At 62.7% G+C, this 21,359-nt stretch overlaps 1 protein-coding gene across 4 annotated transcripts; it reads left to right on the forward strand.

Annotated features, from left to right (window-relative positions):
• Positions 1 to 866: 866 nt before the first annotated feature.
• Positions 867 to 18,148, forward strand: C9H13orf46 (chromosome 9 C13orf46 homolog). Of its 4 annotated transcripts, none has more exons than XR_011378686.1 (8): positions 869 to 1,137; positions 7,730 to 7,781; positions 9,230 to 9,398; positions 9,495 to 9,539; positions 10,596 to 10,668; positions 13,652 to 13,716; positions 15,894 to 15,973; positions 17,983 to 18,084. XR_011378686.1 is itself a non-coding variant. In XM_070048527.1 (8 exons), exons 1-7 carry the CDS (start codon positions 963 to 965, stop codon positions 15,958 to 15,960), a joined length of 621 nt encoding a protein of 206 aa, XP_069904628.1. In that variant the 5' UTR covers positions 872 to 962; the 3' UTR covers positions 15,961 to 15,973; positions 17,983 to 18,084. The 4 variants fall into 4 exon arrangements, 3 of the variants coding, with proteins under 3 accessions (XP_069904626.1, XP_069904627.1, XP_069904628.1); XM_070048527.1 differs by having other exon boundaries at positions 872 to 1,137; positions 10,596 to 10,643; XM_070048525.1 differs by lacking the exon at positions 13,652 to 13,716 and having other exon boundaries at positions 867 to 1,137; positions 10,596 to 10,643; positions 17,983 to 18,148.
• Positions 18,149 to 21,359: the final 3,211 nt, after the last annotated feature.

Here is a 21,359-nt window from a genome sequence, read left to right on the forward strand (position 1 = left end):
CAGGGGCTGAGTGTGGGTCCTGGAGCCCCTCCCAGAGCCACCAGGAGGGGCCAGGGCAGCCTGAGCACTGAGGCCCGTGAGGGGTCACAGAGGCTTCCTGAGGCCCTGCTGCTGACTCCTAGGAAGGGGTGGCCACGTCCCGCTGGGCCGCAGCATCAGGACGCCCCGGTCGAACCACTGCTGAGGAAGCGTCGTGCGGGCAGCCTGGGCCTGGCCCAGCCACCAGAGCCAGGTGGCCGAGGCCTCCTGGACACTTCCTGCCGCAGCTGCTCAGGGACAGCAGCCAGGGGTGGGGGTGGGGCATGGCCCCTTCCTGGGGCTCCGAGTCCCCCGTCTGTCGGGAAGGGCCCCTGTGGGTGGCAGAACAGTCCCCAAAACCAGCACTTTGGCAGAGGGTCTACAGGCCCTCAAAACACCCCAGGGGCACAGCATCTGTTTGCGCTGCGGCCCTTCCCTCGGCAGGGTGAGGCCCCAGTGGGCGACGTCCTCCCTCGGATGCCACCGTTGTCAAGGCCAGGGCGCAGCCCGCGCTCCCCAAGGCCTCCGCTTGGCTGACCGTCCCCTTGGCCCTGTCGGGGAACCGCGTGTGCGTCCCCTGCTGGCTGCCGAGCCGGCCCCGGTTGGAGGGTTCACCCACACAGAGCGCCTGTGTGGGGAGACATGGGAGAGCCAGCTCGCCTGGCCGTGGCCTCCAGGACTGAGCAAGGCCAGACCGCCCACTGCTGGGCCCTCAGTCCGTGTGGGGAAAGGCAAGTATGGCCGGCACCTGCCCCTGGGTTCTACAGAGGGTGGGGAGGAGGCTGCGCTGGGCTGGGCCAGCTGACCTCTGACCTGCGGTGATGTCACAGCAGCCCCAGGGCGACGGCCCCTGGCATTCTCGGGCATTTCCCAGGAGGGGGTTCCGGGGGCGGCAGCCATGTCCCACGCCTGAGGCCGTGTGAGGTGCCTTGCCCAGGCCTAGCATGGAGAAGGACCCAGCCGCGGCACACAGGAGGCACCGGCCTGGCCCTGGTGCCCTCCCCTTGGCAGGCAGGGCGGCCAGCGAGGGGCCTGAGCTCCAAAGGAGCAGGAGCGTGGGTGGTCTGCACCAGAAGGGGGACCCCCCCAGCCGTGTCAGGAAGGTGCCCAAGAACCTGGGTAGGCCGGGGGCTGTGGGAAGGGGCAGGGGGCCAGCTGGGGCCCTGTGGGACAGCGGGGGAGGGGGCCTGGGAGGCACGGAGGCAGAGGCTGGGCTTAGAGGACCGGGCCAGGACATGGGGGCTGCAACCTTGCGTCTATGATGAGGGCGGTCTCCCACCCAGGGCCTGACCCGCGTCTGGCCGACCCTCACACAGCGTCCAGGACCGCGGGCGGGAAATCTAGGGCTGGCTCAAGCCCGGGACAATGTAAGAGTGGTGGTGGAACAAGACTTCTCCTAGGTTAAGAATTGGCAGCTGTGCTGTTGGGAGCAGGCCAGGGGTGCAGGGGGGTGTGCCGGGGGCGGAGATGGGTCTCAGTGCTGGCCTCGGTGGGTGCACGTCTCATTCCTGGACCTTGCCCCAGCACCTCTGGGTTTCCCCTAGACGTGGGGATGGGAGGCGGTGGGTGGGCGCCTGGGTGTCCATGTGGCCTGCTGTCCCGTGCCCCACTCACAGGACAAGACAAATCTGTGCATCAGGTCCACAGGGATGTGCCCTGGAGCCCACTCCGACCCCCACATCCTCTCGGGGTCAGCAGCATGTGTCACACGTCCTGGGGAGGCCTGTTTGCCCGTCCTGTGGGTCACCCAGGGCCTCCCGCTCTCCTAGGCCTTCCTCGCTCTGCCAGCGAGGTTGCTCCCAGCCACGGCGGGAGGGCCCCTCAGGAATCCGTACCCGGTGCAGCTCCAGCAGGGCTTCTGCTCCTGTGATGTCAGCGTGACATCAGTGTCCTGGAGGCTGAGCCCTGGCTTCCGGTCTCTCTTAGAAACAGGCTCCCAGCAGCCGTCCAGCCCTTCCCGGCCAGCTCAGCCCTTTTCCTGTAACAGCAGCTCCCCAGGCCCCCGGCCCCTGGCCCTCTCGCTGGCCCTGGCTCCTCATGGGCATCTCACATTTGAGCTGAGCCTGTGACAGTTTGGAAAGAAAGTGGCTCTTGGCTGGGAAGAGACAGGAGCATGTGTTCCTGTCACCGAACAACAGGAGCCACTGCGTGTGCCTCAGACCCGTGAGCCCCACACAGCTGCCCAGTGGTCCCCAGCGCACCTGCAGCCCAGACACGCATGCGGGGGACGGGGCACTGCAGACCCACCACGCAATGGCTTCCCTGCATGGCCCCAGGCCCTTCTGCTGGGGCGACCGAGCCGTGCTCTGGTTCTGCACCTGCTTTGGAGCAAGGAAATTCACACCAGCTCTTCTCGACTGTACAGGCCAGAGCAAGGTTGGAAGATCTGCCTGGGACAGCTCTGAGCCTTCTAAAACACCCTCCCACACACATGTGCATTCTCGTGTGTGCATGCACAGAACATGCACAAGTGTGCACACGTGAGCACACCCGTGCATACACCTGCGCACACAGCACACAAGCACACAGCTTAGTGCACACTCATAAACACACACAGCTGAGGGGCCGCTGGAGCTTCTCCAGAAATTAGCATCAGATCCCTGCTGGAAAACCACGTCCTCCCAGGGCTCCCACCTGAGGGGCAGAGGCTGCCCCCCGCCCCCACCCCACCCCACCCCGCCACCCCACCCCCCGGGCTCAGCGCCAAGTCCAGCAGATCTGGCCCTGGAGACCTCCTCCTCCAGGGTTTTTCTCAGCACAGCCTGCAGCAACTGGTGAGCAAGCAGGAGACAGCAACAGCCCGAGGCCACCAGCCAGAGCACTCGCAGGAGGCAGGTGCAGGAGTGAGGGGCAGGCTGCCCAGCGTCCCAGCGTTGGGGCCCCAGGAGAGAAACCCCCAGGTCCTCAAAGGAAATCTGGGGAACAGGAGCCCCTGGCCCGCAGCCCCCAGAAGCCCTTTTATCCAGGCACCACCCCGGCTGCAGGCGTTGGTTGGGCAGGCATCCTCAGTGCCCTTCCAGGCTCAGGCCCGGAAGGTAGCTCAGGTCTGGAGCCGTCCTGAGCCCACCTGCCCATGTGGGCTTCCATCCGGAAACCCGCAGCTGCACGAGGGTCCTGGGAAAGCTCGCTGGCTTGGGAGAGCTCCTACAGCTGAGAAGCAGAGGCTGCCAGGACACACATGCTCAGGGCAGAGTGTTGGGGGACAGAGCCGGGGGTCGGTGCTTGGGGTCAGGGGACAGAGCTCCGGGACAGTGCTGGGGGACAGTGCTGGGGGACAGTGCTCAGGGGACAGTGCTCGGGGACAGTGCTGGGGGACCGTGCTGGGGGACAGCGCTCAGGGACAGTGCTCCGGGACAGTGCTGGGGGACAGTGCTGGGGACAGTGCTGGGGACAGTGCTGGGGGACAGTGCTCAGGGACAGTGCTCAGGGTCAGTGCTGGGGGACAGTGCTCAGGGACAGTGCTGGGGGACAGTGCTCGGGGACAGTGCTGGGGGACAGTGCTGGGGGACAGTGCTGGAGACAGTGCTCAGGGACAGTGCTCAGGGTCAGTGCTGGGGGACAGTGCTGGGGGACAGTGCTGGGGACAGTGCTCAGGGACAGTGCTGGGGGACAGTGCTGGGGGACAGTAATGGGGGACAGTGCTCAGGGGACAGTGCTCAGGGGACAGTGCTGGGGACAGTGCTGGGGGACAGTGCTGGGGGACAGTGCTGGGGGACAGTGTTCGGGGACAGTGCTCAGGGGACAGTGCTGGGGACAGTGCTCGGGGACAGTGCTCAGGGACAGTGCTGGGGGAGAGTGCTCAGGGACAGTGCTGGGGGAGAGTGCTGGGGGACAGTGCTGGGGGACAGTGCTCAGGGACAGTGCTGGGGGACAGTGCTCAGGGGACAGTGCTGGGGACAGTGCTGGGGGACAGTGCTGGGGGACAGTGCTGGGGGACAGTGTTCGGGGACAGTGCTCAGGGGACAGTGCTGGGGACAGTGCTCGGGGACAGTGCTCAGGGACAGTGCTGGGGGAGAGTGCTGGGGGACAGTGCTGGGGACAGTGCTGGGGGACAGTTCTCGGGGATAGTGCTGGGGACAGTACTGGGGCCAGTGCTCAGAGGCCAGTGATGGGGACAGTGCTGGGGGACAGTGCTGGGAGACAGTGCTGGGGGACAGTGCTTTGGGACAGTGCTGGGGGACAGTGTTCGGGGACAGTGCTCAGGGGACAGTGCTGGGGACAGTGCTGGGGGACAGTTCTCGGGGACAGTGTTCGGGGAGAGTGCTGGGGGAGAGTGCTGGGGACAGTACTGGGGCCAGTGCTCAGGGGCCAGTGATGGGGACAGTGCTGGGGGACAGTGCTGGGAGACAGTGCTGGGGACAGTGCTCAGGGGACAGTGCTGGGGGACAGTGCTCAGGGACAGTGCTCAGGGGACAGTGCTGGGGGACAGTGCTCAGGGTCAGTGCTCAGGGACAGTGCTCAGGGGACAGTGCTCAGGGACAGTGCTGGGGGACATTGCTCAGGGACAGTGCTCAGGGGACAGTGCTCAGGGACAGTGCTCAGGGGACAGTGCTGGGAGACAGTGCTGGGGACAGTGCTGGGGGACAGTGCTCAGGGACAGTGCTCCGGGACAGTGCTGTGGACAGTGCTGGGCACAGTGCTCAGGGACAGTGCTCAGGGACAGTGCTGGGAGACAGTTCTCGGGGATAGTGCTGGGGACAGTACTGGGGCCAGTGCTCAGAGGCCAGTGATGGGGACAGTGCTGGGGGACAGTGCTCAGGGACAGTGCTGGGGACAGTGCTCAGGGACAGTGCTGTGGACAGTGCTGGGGGACAGTGCTCAGGGACAGTGCTGTGGACAGTGCTGGGGGACAGTGATCGGGGACAGTGCTGGGGACAGTGCTGGGGGACAGTGCTGGGGGACAGTGCTCAGGGACAGTGCTGGGGACAGTACTCAGGGCACAGTGCTGGGGACAGTGCTCAGGGACAGTGCTGGGGACATTGCTCAGGGACAGTGCTGTGGACAGTGCTGGGGGACAGTGCTGGGGGACAGTGCTCAGGGCACAGTGCTGGGGACAGTACTCAGGGCACAGTGCTGGGGACAGTGCTCAGGGACAGTGCTGGGAGACAGTTCTCGGGGACAGTGCTGGGGGACAGTGCTCAGGGGACAGTGCTGGGAGAACGTGCTGGGGGACAGTGCTCAGTGACAGTGCTGGGGGACAGTGCTCAGGGACAGTGCTGGGGGACAGTGCTGGGGCACAGTGCTCAGGGAGAGTGCTGGGGGACAGTGCTGGGAGACAGTGCTCAGGGGACAGTGCTCAAGGGACAGTGCTGGGGGACAGTGCTGGGGTACAGTGCTGGGGGACAGTGCTCAGAAACAGTGCTGGGGACAGTGCTGGGGGACAGTGCTCGGGGACAGTGCTGGGGGACAGTGCTGGGGACAGTGCTGGGGGACAGTGCTGGGGGACAGTGCTGGGGGACAGTGCTGGGGACAGTGCTCAGGGACAGTGCTGGGGACAGTGCTCGGGGACAGTGCTGGGGGACAGTACTGGGGGACAGTGCTGGGGACAGTGCTGGGGGACAGTGCTCAGGGGACAGTGCTGGGGGACAGTGCTGGGGGACAGTGCTGGGGGACAGTGCTCGGGGACAGTGCTGGGGGACAGTGCTGGGGGACATTACTGGGGCCAGTGCTCAGGGGCCAGTTTGGGGACAGTGCTGGGGGACACTGCTGGGGTCCAGTTTGGGGACAGTGCTCAGGGGACAGTGCTGGGGGACAGTGCTGGGGACAGTGCTCAGTGGACAGTGCTGGGGGACAGTGCTCAGGGGACAGTGCTGGGGGACAGTGCTCGGGGACAGTGCTGGGGACAGTGATGCGGACAGTGCTCAGGGGACAGTAATGGGGGACAGTGCTCAGGGGACAGTGCTCAGGGGACAGTGCTGGGGGACAGTGCTGGGGGACAGTGCTCGAGACATTGCTCTTGGGACAGTTCTGGGGCCAGTGCTGGGGGACAGTGCTCAGGGGACAGTGATGGGGGACAGTGCTGGGGGACAGTACTGGGGGACAGTGCTGGGGACAGTGCTGGGGGACAGTGCTCAGGGGACAGTGCTGGGGGACAGTGCTGGGTACAGTGCTGGGGGACAGTGCTGGGGGACATTACTGGGGCCAGTGCTCAGGGGCCAGTTTGGGGACAGTGCTTGGGGACAGTGCTGGGGCACAGTGCTGGGGGACAGTGCTCAGGGACAGTGCTCAGGGACAGTGCTCAGGGGATAGTGCTGGGGGACAGTGCTCAGGGACAGTGCTCAGGGACAGTGCTCAGGGGACAGTGCTGGGGGACAGTGCTCAGGTGACAGTGCTCAGGGACAGTGCTCAGGGGACAGTGCTGGGGGACAGTGCTCAGGGGACAGTGCTGGGGGACAGTGCTCAGGGACAGTGCTTGGGGACAGTGCTGGGGTACAGTGCTGGGGGACAGTGCTCAGAAACAGTGCTGGGGACAGTGCTGGGGGACAGTGCTCAGGGGACAGTGCTGGGGGACAGTGCTGGGGACAGTGCTGGGAGACAGTGCTGGGGACAGTGCTGGGGACAGTGCTCGGGGACAGTGCTGGGGGACAGTGCTGGGGGACAGTGCTCGGGGACAGTGCTAGGGGACAGTGCTCAGGGGACAGTGCTGGGGGACAGTGCTCAGGGGACAGTGCTGGGAGACAGTGCTGGGGACAGTGCTGGGGGACAGTACTGGGGGACAGTGCTGGGGGACAGTGCTGAGGGACAGTGCTGGGGACAGTGCTGGGGGACAATGCTGGGGAACAGTGCTCAGGGGACAGTGCTGGGGGACAGTGCTGGGGGACAGTGCTCAGGAGACAGTGCTCAGGGGACAGTGCTGGGGGACAGTACTGGGGGACAGTGCTGGGGGACAGTGCTGAGGGACAGTGCTGGGGACAGTGCTGGGGGACAATGCTGGGGAACAGTGCTCAGGGGACAGTGCTGGGGGACAGTTCTGGGGCCAGTGCTGGGGGACAGTGCTGGGGGACAGTTTAGGGGACAGTGCTGGGGGACAGTGCAGGGGACAGTGCTCAGGACAGTGCTCAGGGACAGAGCTGGGGACAGTGCAGGGGACAGTGCTGGGGGACAGTGCTGGGGGACAGTGCTCAGGGACAGTGCTCAGGACAGAGCTGGGGGACAGTGCTGGGGGACAGTGCTCCGGGAACATCATCAGCTGCCACCAGAGCTACAGACGCAGCTTTGCCTTGGAGCTTTAGGCTGGCAGAATCCCCTAATGCCATTCACGGTCACTCAGCCTTGGGCAAGTTCAAGGAGCTTCCTGGGCACCCCTTGTCAGGATCAGATCCCTACTCACTGGACATGCAGGGACCACATCTTCTGGAGAACAGATATAACGGGAACCATCCTGGGGACGCCCCTGGGAGGAGTCAGGAGGAGGGAGGGGGCACTGAGTGGTCCAGGACCCACCTTCCCCCCTCCCTGCGTCCCTGCTGTGCTGTGTCCAGTGGGTGCAGGACCAGGAGCTCCGGAAGTCACCGGGTCCCGGACTCTGCTGTGCGTCCTGCAGGGGAGGCCAAGGCTGGGTGGCTCCAGCGTCAGGCACCAGGAAGAAGCTCACAGCGGTGGTGGCCACCAGCCACTGCCTGGGAGGAGCAGGCTCCAGGGTCCGGACGAGCTGTGAGCCAGCCGCTCAGGGGGGCCGGCGGCCCTGACCCGTTGTGTCCTTCCTCCCCAGAGTCTGAAGAGCAGGGGAAAGAGCCGCAGAGTAACGCAGAAGACGCTGGCTGGTGAGGGCCTGAGGGCTGGGTGGGGAGGGCTGCGGGGTGGGGGGGGCTTGTCAGGTTGCCCTGGGGACTGATGGCCCTGCCCCGCCCCGCCCCGCCCCGCCCTCCGCCTCCCCAGGCCGCCCTGTGCGGTGTCCCGGGGGGCTGTGGCCTGCAGCTCAGAGCGGACCCAGGGCCCGCCCACCGCAGATGACGTCTTGTTCCCCAGTGTTCCTTGATTGCACGGTCTGCATTTCAGATGGGTGCTTCACGTTCGCGTCAGAATACCAGGGTGCCGTGCAAAACGAAGGCCCTGAAATCGTCAGTAAAACACGAACAGATTTAGGTGAAAAAAAGCCAAATACAAAACTACAAAATGCAGTTTCATTTAGCTAAAAGTACTACAAACAAAAACAGAAGAAAACAAGATAAAATATCAATACCGGGTTTCTCTTGAGTTTTTTCCTAACAGCTTTCTTTGGATGGGGAAGAGAGAATAAAAGTTGATGATTCCATAATCTGCATGTATTTCAAAGAAAAGAGAAAAGGGGTGGTTTTTTTTTTTTTTTAAGATTTATTGATTTATTTATTTATTTGGAAGGCAGAGTTACAGAGAGGCAGAGACAGAGAGAGATCTTCCATCCGCTGGTTCACTCCCCAGTTGGCCACAATGGCCAGAGCTGAGCTATTCCGAAGCCAGGAGCCAGGAACTTCCTCCGGATCCCCCACGTGGGTGCAGGGGCCCAAGGAGTTGGGCCATCCTCCACTACTTTCCCAGGCCATAGCTGAGAGCTGGATGGGAAGTGGAGCAGCCGGGACTCAAACTGGCACCCTTATGGGTGCTACAGGTCACCCCTAGGCCACAGTGCCAGCCCCAGAAAAGGTTTTTAAAAGTTACCTTACAGTAGAGACTAGAGGACACAGAACTGGCTCGCAGAGCCGGGCAAGCGTGGCCAGGCCACCCTGGTTGTGACGGCTCCCCCTGAGGGCCGAGGAGGCGCTGCCACCCTCGTCACCGTCACCCAGGGCCCTCAGGCCACATGGGCTGGCTTGGCTCGGTCAGAGGAGGACCCCAAGGTCTTCATTCCCAGGACTCCGAGCGTCTGCAGATTTCCCTCGGGCGAGGGGCAGCTTTGTGCTGGTGCGGCTGGAAGGGGCTACCCGGCCAGGGCGGAGCCCGCAGGGCGGGGTGCCACAGACCCCACCCACAGCTTGCACGCCCCAGCCGAGGGACTCCCAGCCCTCGCCAGGTCGCTCCCCCGGGCAGCCGAGACCCTGCTCTCTGAGATGAGCCCCGGGGCTGTGAACAGCTCAGCCGCGGAGGCTGGCCTGGGCAGTTGAGGTTCCACACGTCCAGTCCTCCAGACAGGCAGAGCCCAGCCCAGGAGGGCCCAAGGGGCCTGACTCCCGGGTGCCCAGCGAGGGCAGGGGCGCAGGCGTCGTCCCAAGCACTCCTCCCCCCTCTCCTGCAGTCAGGCCAACCTGGAGGAGGATAGGAAGGAGCGGAGCCAGGACGCTCCCAGGACTCCGGGCCGCGAGAGTGGGAAGAGAGACCTGGAGGCGGAGAAGAGCGACTCGGAGGCCAGCACCAACGAGGAGCAGGAAGGAGAGCCCACGGAGGGGCACGCCCAGGAGGCCCAGGTGCACCAGGCTCAGCCCGCGCGCCGGGTCCTGGCGTCTGGCCCTACGTCACAGCCCTGTCCCTGCTGACCTGCCCGCCGCCTTCTTTGCTTGCAGGAGCAGGGCCCAGCGTCCACAAAGCTGAGTGACCTGGAGAGAGAGGCAAGCGCTCCATACTGCAGCAGCAGAAGTCAGGGCCGGGGGCCCATCCCAGCAGGCACTGAGCCCTGGACCCCTCCCACCCTTCCCAGGAGGCCTGGGGGCCAGGCTCCCACCTCTGTGTCTGGTCCCGGGGTGCCCGACCCCCAGCTTCCAAAAGCGCAGTTGTCAAAAGCATGGGGTCCTGAGATACCCCACCCCACTTGACCTTGACCCAGAAAACCCTCGGGGGCACTGGAGTCCTCACAGGCACTTGGGGTGGCTAGGAGTGGAGGACTCGCTTCTCTCGATTGTGCATCTCACGAGTCTCTGGAGCCCCCGTGTGGTGGGGTTCCACAGCCACGCCCGCGGGGCGACTCCGCCCGGGGAGCCCGCCCGCCCTCGCGCAACTCTGGCATTCACTGAAAGCTCCAGCTGGACACCAGCAGCTACAGGCTGGGCTGCCGGCCCCCCAGTGTGCCCCCCCAGTGTGCCCCCCCAGTGTGCCCCCCCAGTGTGAGCGGTGACCCCCCCAGTGTGACCCCCAGTGTGAGCGGTGACCTCCCAGTGTGACCCCCCCAGTGTGAGCGGTGGCCTCTGGCACAGAGTGTGACCCCCCAGTGTGAGCGGTGGCCCCCCAGTGTAACCCCCCAGTGTGAGTGGTGACCTCTGGCACAGAGTGTGACCCCCCAGTGTGAGCGGTGGCCCTTTTCACAAAGTGTGACCCCGTGGCAGGGTCACAGGCCAAGTCAGTGTTGCTGGGAGCAGGAACTGGTCCATTTCCCAGTCCCCCAGAGGGTGAAGGTGGAGGAGGCCCTGTGGGTCTCAGGGCCCCGCCGGGAGGTGAGTAGGGAGCAGCTGCACCATGTCTTCTTGCCCTTTTGCTAGAGCTGCCCTGCGGGTACCTCCAGCCCCCACCCAGTCCTAGGAGCCCCCTGGTGCAGGACCTGTGTCAGGTGGTCCTGGTGGTGGCCCTCAGATCTCGGCCAGCCTCAGCCCAGGAGCTGCTGTCCCCCCGACGTCTGCTCCTCTCTCTGACACTCCCACACCGGTCACCCCGTCTCTGGTTTCCATCTACAGAAACCATCTGTGTTTGTGGAGATTGACCTGGGAGACCACGCCGAGGAGGTAAAGCTGAATCAGCCAGCGGAAGGTGCTTGCACTGACCAGGCTGGGTGGGAGGGTGAGGCAGGGACTCGGGAGAGTTCAGGGTGAGAGGACAGGCCTCGGGGCATGAGGACACCCCCACCTCCTCCTCTCCCCAACTTGCACACGCCCCAGCCCCATCAGACTCCAGGGCCTCTGCCAGCACTCGGATGTCCAAGGGCACCAGATCTTTATGGGATCTCTCCAGGGTGGTGGAAACGGCCCAGACCCAAGACTTGGAGATGCATGGCTCTGCCAACAAGTGCTCAAAATACTCATCACCCCTCTCTGAGCCCTAGATGTCTCCTGAAATGAGGGCTCCAGAAGCTGTCAGAACAGGGTCCGAAACCGAGAAAGCCTCAGTATTAGGTGTCATCACCATGGCCTCCACCATCACCACCACCAGCAGTGTCATCACATTCATCATCATCACCATCACAATCAGCACCAACACCTACCACCAGCATCACCACCACCACCTTCATCATCATCATCATCATCATTCCTCTCATCACTACCACCACCATCATCACCACCACCACCATCACCACCATCACCACCATCATCACTCCTCTCATCATCACCACCACCACCATCATCACCACCACCACCATCACCATCATCATTCCTCTCATCACCACCACCACCACCATCACCATCATCATTCCTCTCATCAGCACCACCACCACCACCATCACCATCATCATTCCTCTCATCACCACCACCACCACCATCACCACCACCATCACCACCACCACCACCATCATCATCACTCCTCTCATCACCACCACCACCACCATCACCATCATCATTCCTCTCATCACCACCACCACCACCATCACCACCACCACCATCACCACCACCACCACCATCACCATCTACACTCCTCTCATCACTACCACCACCACCATCACCACCACCACCACCATCATCATCATCACTCCTCTCATCACCACCACCACCACCATCACCATCATCATTCCTCTCATCACCACCACCACCATCATCACCACCACCACCATCACCAACACCACCATCACCATCTTCATTCCTCTCATCACCACCACCACCACCATCACCACCACCACCATCACCATCTTCATTCCTCTCATCACCACCACCACCATCACCACCACCACTCCTCTCATCATCATCACTCCTCTCATCACCACCACCACCACCATCATCATCATCACTCCTCTCATCACCACCACCACCACCACCACCATCACCATCATCATTCCTCTCATCACCACCATCACCACCACCATCACCATCACCACCACCACCACCATCATCACTCCTCTCATCACCACCACCACCACCATCACCACCACCACCACCATCATCATCACTCCTCTCATTACCACCACCACCATCATCACCACCACCACCATCACCACCATCATCATCACTCCTCTCATCATCACCACCACCACCATCATCACCACCACCACCATCACCATCATCATTCCTCTCATCACCACCACTACCACCATCACCATCATCATTCCTCTCATCACCACCACCACCACCACCATCACCATCATCATTCCTCTCATCACCACCACCACCATCATCACCACCACCATCACCACCACCACCACCATCATCATCACTCCTCTCATTACCACCACCACCATCACCACCACCACCACCATCATCATCACTCCTCTCATCACCACCACCACCACCATCACCATCATCATTCCTCTCATCACCACCACCACCACCACCATCACCATCATCATTCCTCTCATCACCACCACCACCATCACCACCACCACCACCATCATCATCACTCCTCTCATTACCACCACCACCATCACCACCACCACCACCATCATCATCACTCCTCTCATCACCACCACCACCACCACCACCATCATCATCACTCTTCTCATCACCACCACCACCATCATCACCACCACCACCATCACCACCACCACCATCACCAACACCACCATCACCATCTTCATTCCTCTCATCACCACCACCACCACCATCACCACCACCACTCCTCTCATCATAATCATCACTCCTCTCATCACCACCACCACCACCATCATCATCATCACTCCTCTCATCACCACCACCACCACCACCATCACCACCACCACCACCACCATCATCATCACTCTTCTCATCACCACCACCACCATCATCATCATCACTCCTCTCATCACCACCACCAACACCACCACCATCACCACCATCATTCCCACCATCACCACGTATATTATCATTTCAACATCAATGTCACCACCACCAGCATCGTCACCTCCATCACCACCACCAGCAGCACTGTCTCACCATTATCTCAGTCACCACCACCATCACCACCTCCATCACTGTCTCACCATCATCCCAGTCACCACCATCACCACCATCATCACCACCATCACCACCATCATCACCACCACCACCACCATCATGCTCATCACCACCACCACCACCACCATCACTGTCACCCTCATCACCAGCAGCACCACCCCATCCCATAGTCAGCACCATCTATAGCTGACTGACTCAGTGGCCCCTGAGGCCCTCCCAACCGCTGTCGCAGGTCCTCCTGCACCCCACTACTGCACAGCCGTCTCTCTTTAAGTCTCTGAAGCCTCTGGGCAGATTTCGGCATCTGCCTGGTGCTGCTGCCTGCTCCATGCCCTCCGAGCAGCCCACGAGGTGCAGGGAGCTGGCAATGGGCCCCACAAGGCTACTCACAAGGCACACAGGCTCTGAGGCTTCCAGGAGGCTCGCCAATGGCCGGGAGGGGGCCGAGGAATAAGAGCCCTTCGGCTGCAGCACAGGCCGTGGGGGCTCTCCCACCAGAAGCCTCCACTCCTCAGAGCCCCGTCTTGTGGAGGTCCCGCCGGGGCCACAGCCGTCTCTGAGCCTGTCTCCGGCCCTGTCCCATCCATGCTGGGGTCCTGCGGGGCGCCTTCTGTGCCCGGCACCTCACCCTGAAGCTCTCCCGCCATGCCTCTCAGATGACCTCCTGCACCCTGAGAGAAGAGAAGCAGTCCCCGATGGACCCAGACTTGTTTGAGGACGAGTGAGTGGCGCGTGTGGGCTTGCACCAGGCGCGTGCCCACCGCCCCCACCCCACAGTCACGGGGGGGGGGGTGGTCTGCGGTGCCTCGCATGTGGTGGGCAGGGCCAAGCCTCGCTCTTCCTTCCCTACAGGGTGAACCCAAGCACGCACTCTGTGGGGGGCTTGGCACTGGTTTTAGGGCAGAGGCAGCAGCTGGCACAGGACTCCACCCCCACCCCAGAATGGCCGACACAGGATCCCCGCCTCTCCTCCTGAGGCTTGCTGAGGAGGCCTTGTGGGCGGTGGCATGGCCGTGTCTTCTTCTTTAAAAAAAAAATTTTATTTATTTATTTGAAAGTCAGAGTTATACAGAGAGGAGAAGCGGAGAGAAAGAGAGGTCTTCCATCCTCTGGTTCACTCCCCAATTGGCCTCAACGGGTGGAGCTGCACCAATCTGAAGCCAGGAGCCAGGAGCCAGGAGCCAGGAGCTTCTTCTGGGTCTCCCATATGGGTGCAGGGGTCCAAGGACTTGGGCCATCTTCCACTGCTTTCCTAGGCCATAGCAGAGAGCTGGATTGGAAATGGAGCAGCCAGGACTTGAACCAGTGCCCATGTGGGATGCCGGCACTGCAGGCGGCAGCTCACCATACCACAGTGCTGGCCCCGGCTGTGTCTTCTAAGTGCAGCTCCTCCCCTGGCTCAGGGTCTGGGGGAGGGGGTTTGTCCGGAGGATGTAGCCCCCTGGGGATGGGTGTGACTTTTTGAAAGAAAGGCTGCTGGGGGCCGGCGCTGTGGCTCACTAGGTTAATCCTCTGCCTGCAGCACCAGCATCCCATATGGGCAACGGGTTCTAGTCCCGCTTGCTCCTCTTCCAGTCCAGCTCTCTGCTATAGCCCGGGAGTGTAGTGGAGGATGGCCCAAGTGCTTGGGCCCTGCACCCCATGGGAGACCAGGAGGAAGCACCTGGCTCCTGGCTTCGTTTCGGCGTAGCTCCGACCATAGCAGCCATTTGGGGAGTGAACCAAAGGAAGGAGATCTTTCTCTCTGTCTCTCTCTCACTATCTGTCAGAAGGAAGGAAGGAAGGAAGGAAGGAAGGAAGGAAGGAAGGAAGGAAGGAAGGAAGGAAGGAAGGAAGGAAAGAAGGAAGGAAGGAAGGAAGGAAGGAAGGAAGGAAGGAAGGAAGGAAGGAAGGAAGGAAGGAAGAAGACTGCTCTGGCTGGTTTGCAGCTACGTGGGAGAGCAGACAGAGGGGTTGGGGGTGACCCCCACGCCACCCCAGAAGCAGGATTGAGCAGGATCACGTGATCTCCAGAGCTCTTGTGAGGGCTGTGGCCCTATAGGGTCGCCCACAAATGCTGCCTCTCTGGACAGAGCCCGAGTGCTGGCTGCAGGGGCTGTGGCCCTTGGACAGGCCGTCCCGTTGGCTGTCACTCAATCAGCTTCAAGTCCTGAGGGATGGGGTGGGCGCAAATCTGAGCAGGGCCCTCCTCCCTCAGCAGGTCCCCGCTCGAGACCCCTGCTGATGACTCTGAGGGCCAGGCCCGGGTCTGCGGCGGGGACTCCCCTCGGGGACTCGGCTCGCCACGCGGGATGGTGGGTGTGTGCCTGCAGGCTGTGTGTTGGTGTCAGCCCTGCGTTCTGGCTGACCCAGTCCACGTCTCTCAGTCCAGCCTCTGCTCCCAAGACCCAGCTGACCAGACACCTGCAGGCTGGAGGCAGTGTAGGGGAAGCAACCCTTGGCCTTGTGGGCTCCTGGTGGATGGGGCTGCGTGGGCCCACCTGCCCCCTTTCCCAGACACAGGGCTGGGCACCCACTGGCTCCGGCACAGGCCGGCGGGGAAGACAGCAGAGGCCACAGCACAGGGCAGCAAGCTCAGGCCGATGCCTTTCAGAGACACTGCCCCGCCACTGCCTTGCTGGCAGCCCAGCTGGGGGCCGTGATGGGCACAGACCAGTCGGTCCCCTGTGTTTGAGAGGGGTCGTGCCCACCTCCAGACTTCCGAGGCCTGAGCGCAGGAGACCCTGTGTGGGCTGGAGGCGGGCCAGGCTCCCACGGGGGTCTAGGCCTGGTGACGCAGGCGTGGCAGGGTTGGAGGGAGAGCTGTGGGGTGTTTGGGGAGGGGGTTGCTTCAGAGGGACGGGGGCCGCAGGGCTGGGCAAGGCCCTTCTCACCGCCTGCCCCTCCTCTGGCCTCCAGGACGAGGACCAGCTGGGTGTGCTGCATCCCATACACCACCAAGAGGAAGGCGAAGGAGAGCGCCTAGCAGCCCGCAGAAGGTACCGGTGCTCAGCGAGGGAGGGTCTGCAGGGGCCGGGGCTGGGGGCAGAGGGAGCGGACACAGGCCCCGCGCAGCCCTGAGAGACCCGGACGCAGGCCCCGTGCAGCCCTGAGAGACCCGGACGCAGGCCCCGTGCAGCCTGGACACAGCTGCAGGCCCACTCCAGGTCTTGCTCTGTGAGGTGTGAAGGGCCCGGCCCTCCCACACAGCAGGGAGCCGGCTCAGTCCCTTGCAGGCCACACAAAGCCACACTGGACAGCAGGCACAGAGCCTGGAAGCCTGCAGCACGTGAGCCTGGAGCGCAGTGCAGGGGGGTGGACGCGTGCCTGCGGGCGAGCACCTACCAGCACAAAGGCAGAGACGCAGCCGCCGTGGCTCAGCGCCTGCAAGGCCATGACCAGGCACAGAGACCCCAGGGCTGCTGTCACCGCCTGAGCCTGGAGAAAGCCAGCCACTCGCTCCTGCCTCCAGCCGGAAGGGGCTCAGGGTCCCATCTGCGTCCCGGCTGTGCGGGCCCAGTCACGTGTGTGTGCAGGACGAGGTGCAGCCAGGGCTTCGTTCGGCTCCCAAGTGCACGGCAGGCGGGGACCAAGGGGCCTGCAGAGGCTCCGTCAGGCAGTGAGGCCGTCTCCTTCCCACGGGGCAGGGCAGCGCCTTGTTCTTGGCCCTCACCACAGGCCGGCCCAGGCAGACCAGGGGACTCCAGCCCCAGCAAAGGACGCGATGCATGCTGGAGCCATTGTCACAGAGGATAGGCAGCCTGAGTCCTCAGTGGGTGTACACGGACCCAGACTGGGACCGAAGCCCTCCGAGGACGGTGAGGCAGGAGCAGGGAGCATGCAGGGACGCGGCGTGACTTCTCGTGAGGGTGAACATGTGCAGCCTCCTGCGGCGCAGGCTCAGCCTTGCTCATGCAAGGAGCCTTTCACCAGACTCCACCATATTAACATGCACATAGCACACACATGTGCATACCCACACAACCACGCGCGTCATACACCACTCACACATGCACGTGATGCACTGCACACTCCTGTGCACCCCTGCAGTGTGCATGCACGCAGGTAAGTCCTGGCGCTGTGCGTGCGTGCATGCCACAGACGTGCCCACATGCAGAGGACACGAAAGCACACGGGCATGTGCTGAGGGGCATCTCAGAAGCTCCCTTGGGTCAGAGGTCAGAAGTCAGAGACTCCAGGAGCCTGCAGGTGTGGTAGCGTCTCAGCTGCTGACCTCAGGGACTTTCAGGACCTGTCCCCGCCACAGAGGAGACCATGGCCGCCACCCAGCCGGGGGCTTCCGGGAGCAGCACCACGCAGAGCCTTGCTTCTGGGCGTTTGCTGTGGCTGAAGAGAGGCCACTACCAATCTGGGGACGAAAGGAAGGGGTCGCCGGCCATCCCACCACCAACACAAGGGCAGCAGCGGAGGGAGGCGCCCGGCCAGCACCAGCACCGTGTGGGGGCGGCAGCAGAAGCAGGACCTGCCTCTCCTGAAGCTGCCACTCCCAGTGGGAAACCTTCAAGGACTCAGCACACACACACACACACACACCCGCCACGGCGCATCTTCGTCAGCCCGCGGTGTAGACACTGCTCTGGGGCCTGGCCCAGGCCAGCCTTGGAGAAGAGGGCGGGATGCGACCCGGGAGCAGGTCCTGGCCTTGCCGGAGGCCTGTGCTGAGCCGTCCTCCTTGTTTTCAATCAGTTCTCTCTGCACTCGGGACAGGTGCGGCTGCTGCCCCTGACGCACAGCGGAGGAACGAGGGGCACGGCAGGGGGCAGCCCGCCTGGGAGAGGCCTTTGCATGTGGAGGGTGGGCAGCCTCTCGGGAATCCGATGGAAAAGCCGCCTCCAGCGTGGCTTTGCCCTACCCGTTGCCCTCCGTGGAGAAGCGCGCAAAGCCGCCTCTCCCAGCTCCAGGATAACGGGATAACGTCGGGACCTGGCTGACAGCGCCCCCTGGCGGCACGGCGCCTGCAGCTCCCTAAACCTCTGTTCGCTCCTAGACACCAGCGGCCATCTCTGAGCAGGACGGAAGCTGCCTCGCCGTGGCGCTGCCGAGTTTTGCCCTTCAACTACTTATTATTAAAGGACAGGCTGGAATGTAAGCGGAGCTCCGGCCGTCAGTCGCGGGACGTCCTCAGATGCCAGCTCTGACGCGCACGCAGCCCTGGGGGAGGGGCAGCCAAGGTCTCCTCCCTGCCCCCACAACCCTTGCACCTGTGACCGCCCCACAGGACCTGACCCTGCGAACACCTCTTCCCAGAGGGCCCTGGGTCCTCTGGCTGTGCCCGAGTCGTCTTCCCTGGCCCAGGGACCCAGCACTGCCCTGTGCTCTGGGCAAGGCCAGTCCCTCGTGCTTAGGTTTGCTCCTCCCAGAACCCTGGGCTCCAGAGTCCAGCTCAGAATGAGGTCCTGCCCTGCAGGACAGGGTGGGGTAGAGACAGCCTGGGGTGTGCGTGCGTGTGTGTGTGTGTGTGTACTCGTGCCCAAGGATGGTGTGCACACATGTATTTGTATCTTATGGTTTACCTGTGTGCATGCAAGTGCATGGGCTTTTCAGTGTTGTATGCACGTGTGCGTTTGTGGCTGTGTGGTTACAAGTGTGTGTGTGTGTGCATGCTCATGCACGTGTGTGTGATGTATGCGTGCTGATGTGTGTGTGTGTGCACGTGACGTGCATGCTTACAGGTACATGGTGTGCACGTGTGTAGTGTGTGCGTGCGTGTGGTGCAAGCATGTACAGGCGCATGGTATGCATGTGTGTAGTGTGTGGGATGTGTATGTGTACATGTGAGAGTGAGGGCGTGCGTGCACATGTGTGCATAGGTGTGCATGTTCCTTTGTACCGTGTGGAATGTGTGCGTGCCCAGGGCAGTGAGAAGGGCTGATCTGGGATGACTTCTAGGGACCCCAGATGGGAACAGAGTGCTTCTCTGGGTCTCAGCCTGTCCGGAGCTGACCCAGACAGGTTTTCAGGGACCCAAGTACGTGCAACTAGGGACAAATGCTGCAGGGTCACTGGGCTTGGCCCAGGCCAGTGCCGGTGTTCGATATTCTGGCATCGAAGCTGTGCCAGTTCCTGACAGAGGGACTGTGTGCGGGGTCTTCTGCAGGGGGGCAGAGGCGGCACGCCCCAAAGAACAGCAGGACCCGTCACTCGGGCAAAGTCCTGAGATGCGGGCAGGGAACGGTGCAGATGAAACACGGGATCCGAAGGCAGGGACAGGGGAGAGGCTCAGTGGGCCTGGGGGCACCCCCTGGCTCCTGCCCCTCCTCCTGAGCTGGGCCTGGGGGCAGGTGGGCACCCCCGCCCCTCCTCCTGAGCTGGGCCTGGGGGCTGGGTGGGCACCCCCGCCCCTCCTCCTGAGCTGGGCCTGGGGGCTGGGTGCGCACCCCCTGGCTCCTGCCCCTCCTCCTGAGCTGGGCTGTTCCCTTGCAGCCCTCCCCCCACCAGCTCTGGGCCCTCCTTTGCTGCCCAGCCCCATCCATGCCTGTCCCACCCTCAGGCTATTACCCTCAGGGTGGAATCCAAGGCCCCAACTGCTGAGGTTGCAGCCCTGCCTCAGGAGAGAAGTGCGGCCCCCACCTGCCCACTCAGCTCACCCCTGCCATTAAGAGCCCACTGCTCCCTTTCCTGGGTGGCCTGGGCCATCATGTCCCATGTGGTCCATCCACAGACACACCTGCCGTCAGTGGACTTTGTCCATGACCTCAGCTAGACTTTGCTCTGAGTCTGTTCCTTGGGTGCCCAGCCCAGGTTGGGTATGGGGGGAGAACAGGGATGCATGAGGGGCCCAGGTTGTGTGGGGGGTACAGGGGAGAGCCCAGGCTGGGTGTGGGGGCTAAGGGACACGGGAGGGGAGGCCCAGGTCCCTGGAGCTAATGCAGGAACTCCCCCAAGTCAGCACAGGAGGGTGGAGCCCCACCCACCCAGGAGTCTCCAAACCCCACATGGAGCTGGGTGAGAGCAAGTCCCTATGGTGAGTGCAGCCCCCCTCTCGGGGCGCCTCTGGAATGTTCTAGGTGCTCCCCATGCTCAGAGCTGTTCCCTTTCTCTGCATCCTCTGAGTGATGGAGCAAAAACGAAAGCCGTAGATGGATGCTGGCCTCCGGACGCCACATAGCAGGCAGCCCCCATTTCTCCGCCCTGCTAACAGCCCCACGGTGCCTGGACCGCTGGGCACGGCACACTCTGGAGTCCAGCTAGCACCCTGAGCTCTCCCTGCAGCCCCAGGGTCCAGCCTCAGCCTCAGCCTCAGCCCAGCCCCTCCCAGGTCACACTGGGATCTTGCAGGACCTTTAGAACTAGCCCAAGCCCCCCACCCCCGCCTCGGCAGCCCAGCTGTAGCTCAGACCCCCAGTCCATTCCCGCCACTTTGTGCCATATGAACCGCTCGTCTGTAGGGGAAGGCGCTCTCTCCTGCGCTAGTGTTCCCTGGGAGTGAGCCCCTCCCAGGCTTTGTTCTTCTGAAAAAACCTGGTCTGGTGTGGGCTCTACGTCCCTCTCCTCCTTCCTGACACTGAGGAAGACTGGAGGGGCCCTCAGGACTGCAGGAAGTAGAGAGAGGGCTCTCAGATCCAGGAGCAGAGGAGGGTTCAGGGAGAGAGAGACAGCTTCACCCATGCAGGGATGTTCCTCAGAGACCCGACTCCACCCAGGGACGTCCCTCAGAGACCCGACTCCACCCAGGGACGTCCCTCAGAGACTGACTCCACCCAGGGACGTCCCTCAGAGACCCGACTCCCACACAGGGACTTCCCGTCAGATCCTGTCTTTCCCAGCATCAGCGATCCTCCCACCACAGGCTCAGCCCCCGCATGGCCCACGCTGCTCACTGCTCACTGAATACGGATGGAACGTTGTCCCCTGTGAGCTGCAGGCTGTGTTCAAAACGTGTGGTCGTTCCGGAGACACTAGAATGCATCCCATGACCTCAGACGTCTTGGCTCTGTCCTCGGATGCAGGACGGTCCACACCTGTGCTCCTCCCACTGCAGCCAGGGCTGGACCAGGGGACATGTGTGGCATCCTGTGTCCCCCAGGGTGGAGCTGTGGGTGACACAGCGGGAAAGCTCACAGCCTCCCAGCGGAACACTGTGCTGAGGAATTGGTGAGCCCCCCTGAGGGAGGGGGCTCCATCCAGTGCAGCCGGGGACCAGAGGAGAAGGGGCCTCCCAGCCCCAGCCCTGCCTTTGCTGCGACTTTGGCCACCTACCTGTCTGTGGCACGTCCTGGGCCACACCCATGACATGTTTGCTCCAGCTGAGACTTGTGGAGGCCACAGAAAGACACGGAGGAGAAAGCACCCGTCACTGCAGGTGTGCCCAGGTCTTCCAATCCTGCCGCAACCAGTCTCAGTGCTGTCATCACACACGCTGTG

This window comes from Oryctolagus cuniculus, chromosome 9, assembly GCF_964237555.1.
Source record: "Oryctolagus cuniculus chromosome 9, mOryCun1.1, whole genome shotgun sequence".
Taxonomy (NCBI): Eukaryota; Metazoa; Chordata; class Mammalia; order Lagomorpha; family Leporidae; genus Oryctolagus; species Oryctolagus cuniculus.

What these genes read in the sequence shown, in the direction of transcription:
- C9H13orf46 (XM_070048525.1), top strand. Translation starts at nt 963, where the DNA reads ATGGAGAAGGACCCAGCCGCGGCACACAGGAGGCACCGGCCTGGCCCT. An exon ending in AACGCAGAAGACGCTGGCTG is followed by an intron (nt 7,782 to 9,229) that starts GTGAGGGCCTGA and finishes CCTCTCCTGCAG; the next exon opens with TCAGGCCAACCTGGAGGAGG. An exon ending in CGCCTAGCAGCCCGCAGAAG is followed by an intron (nt 15,974 to 17,982) that starts GTACCGGTGCTC and finishes GTTCGCTCCTAG; the next exon opens with ACACCAGCGGCCATCTCTGA.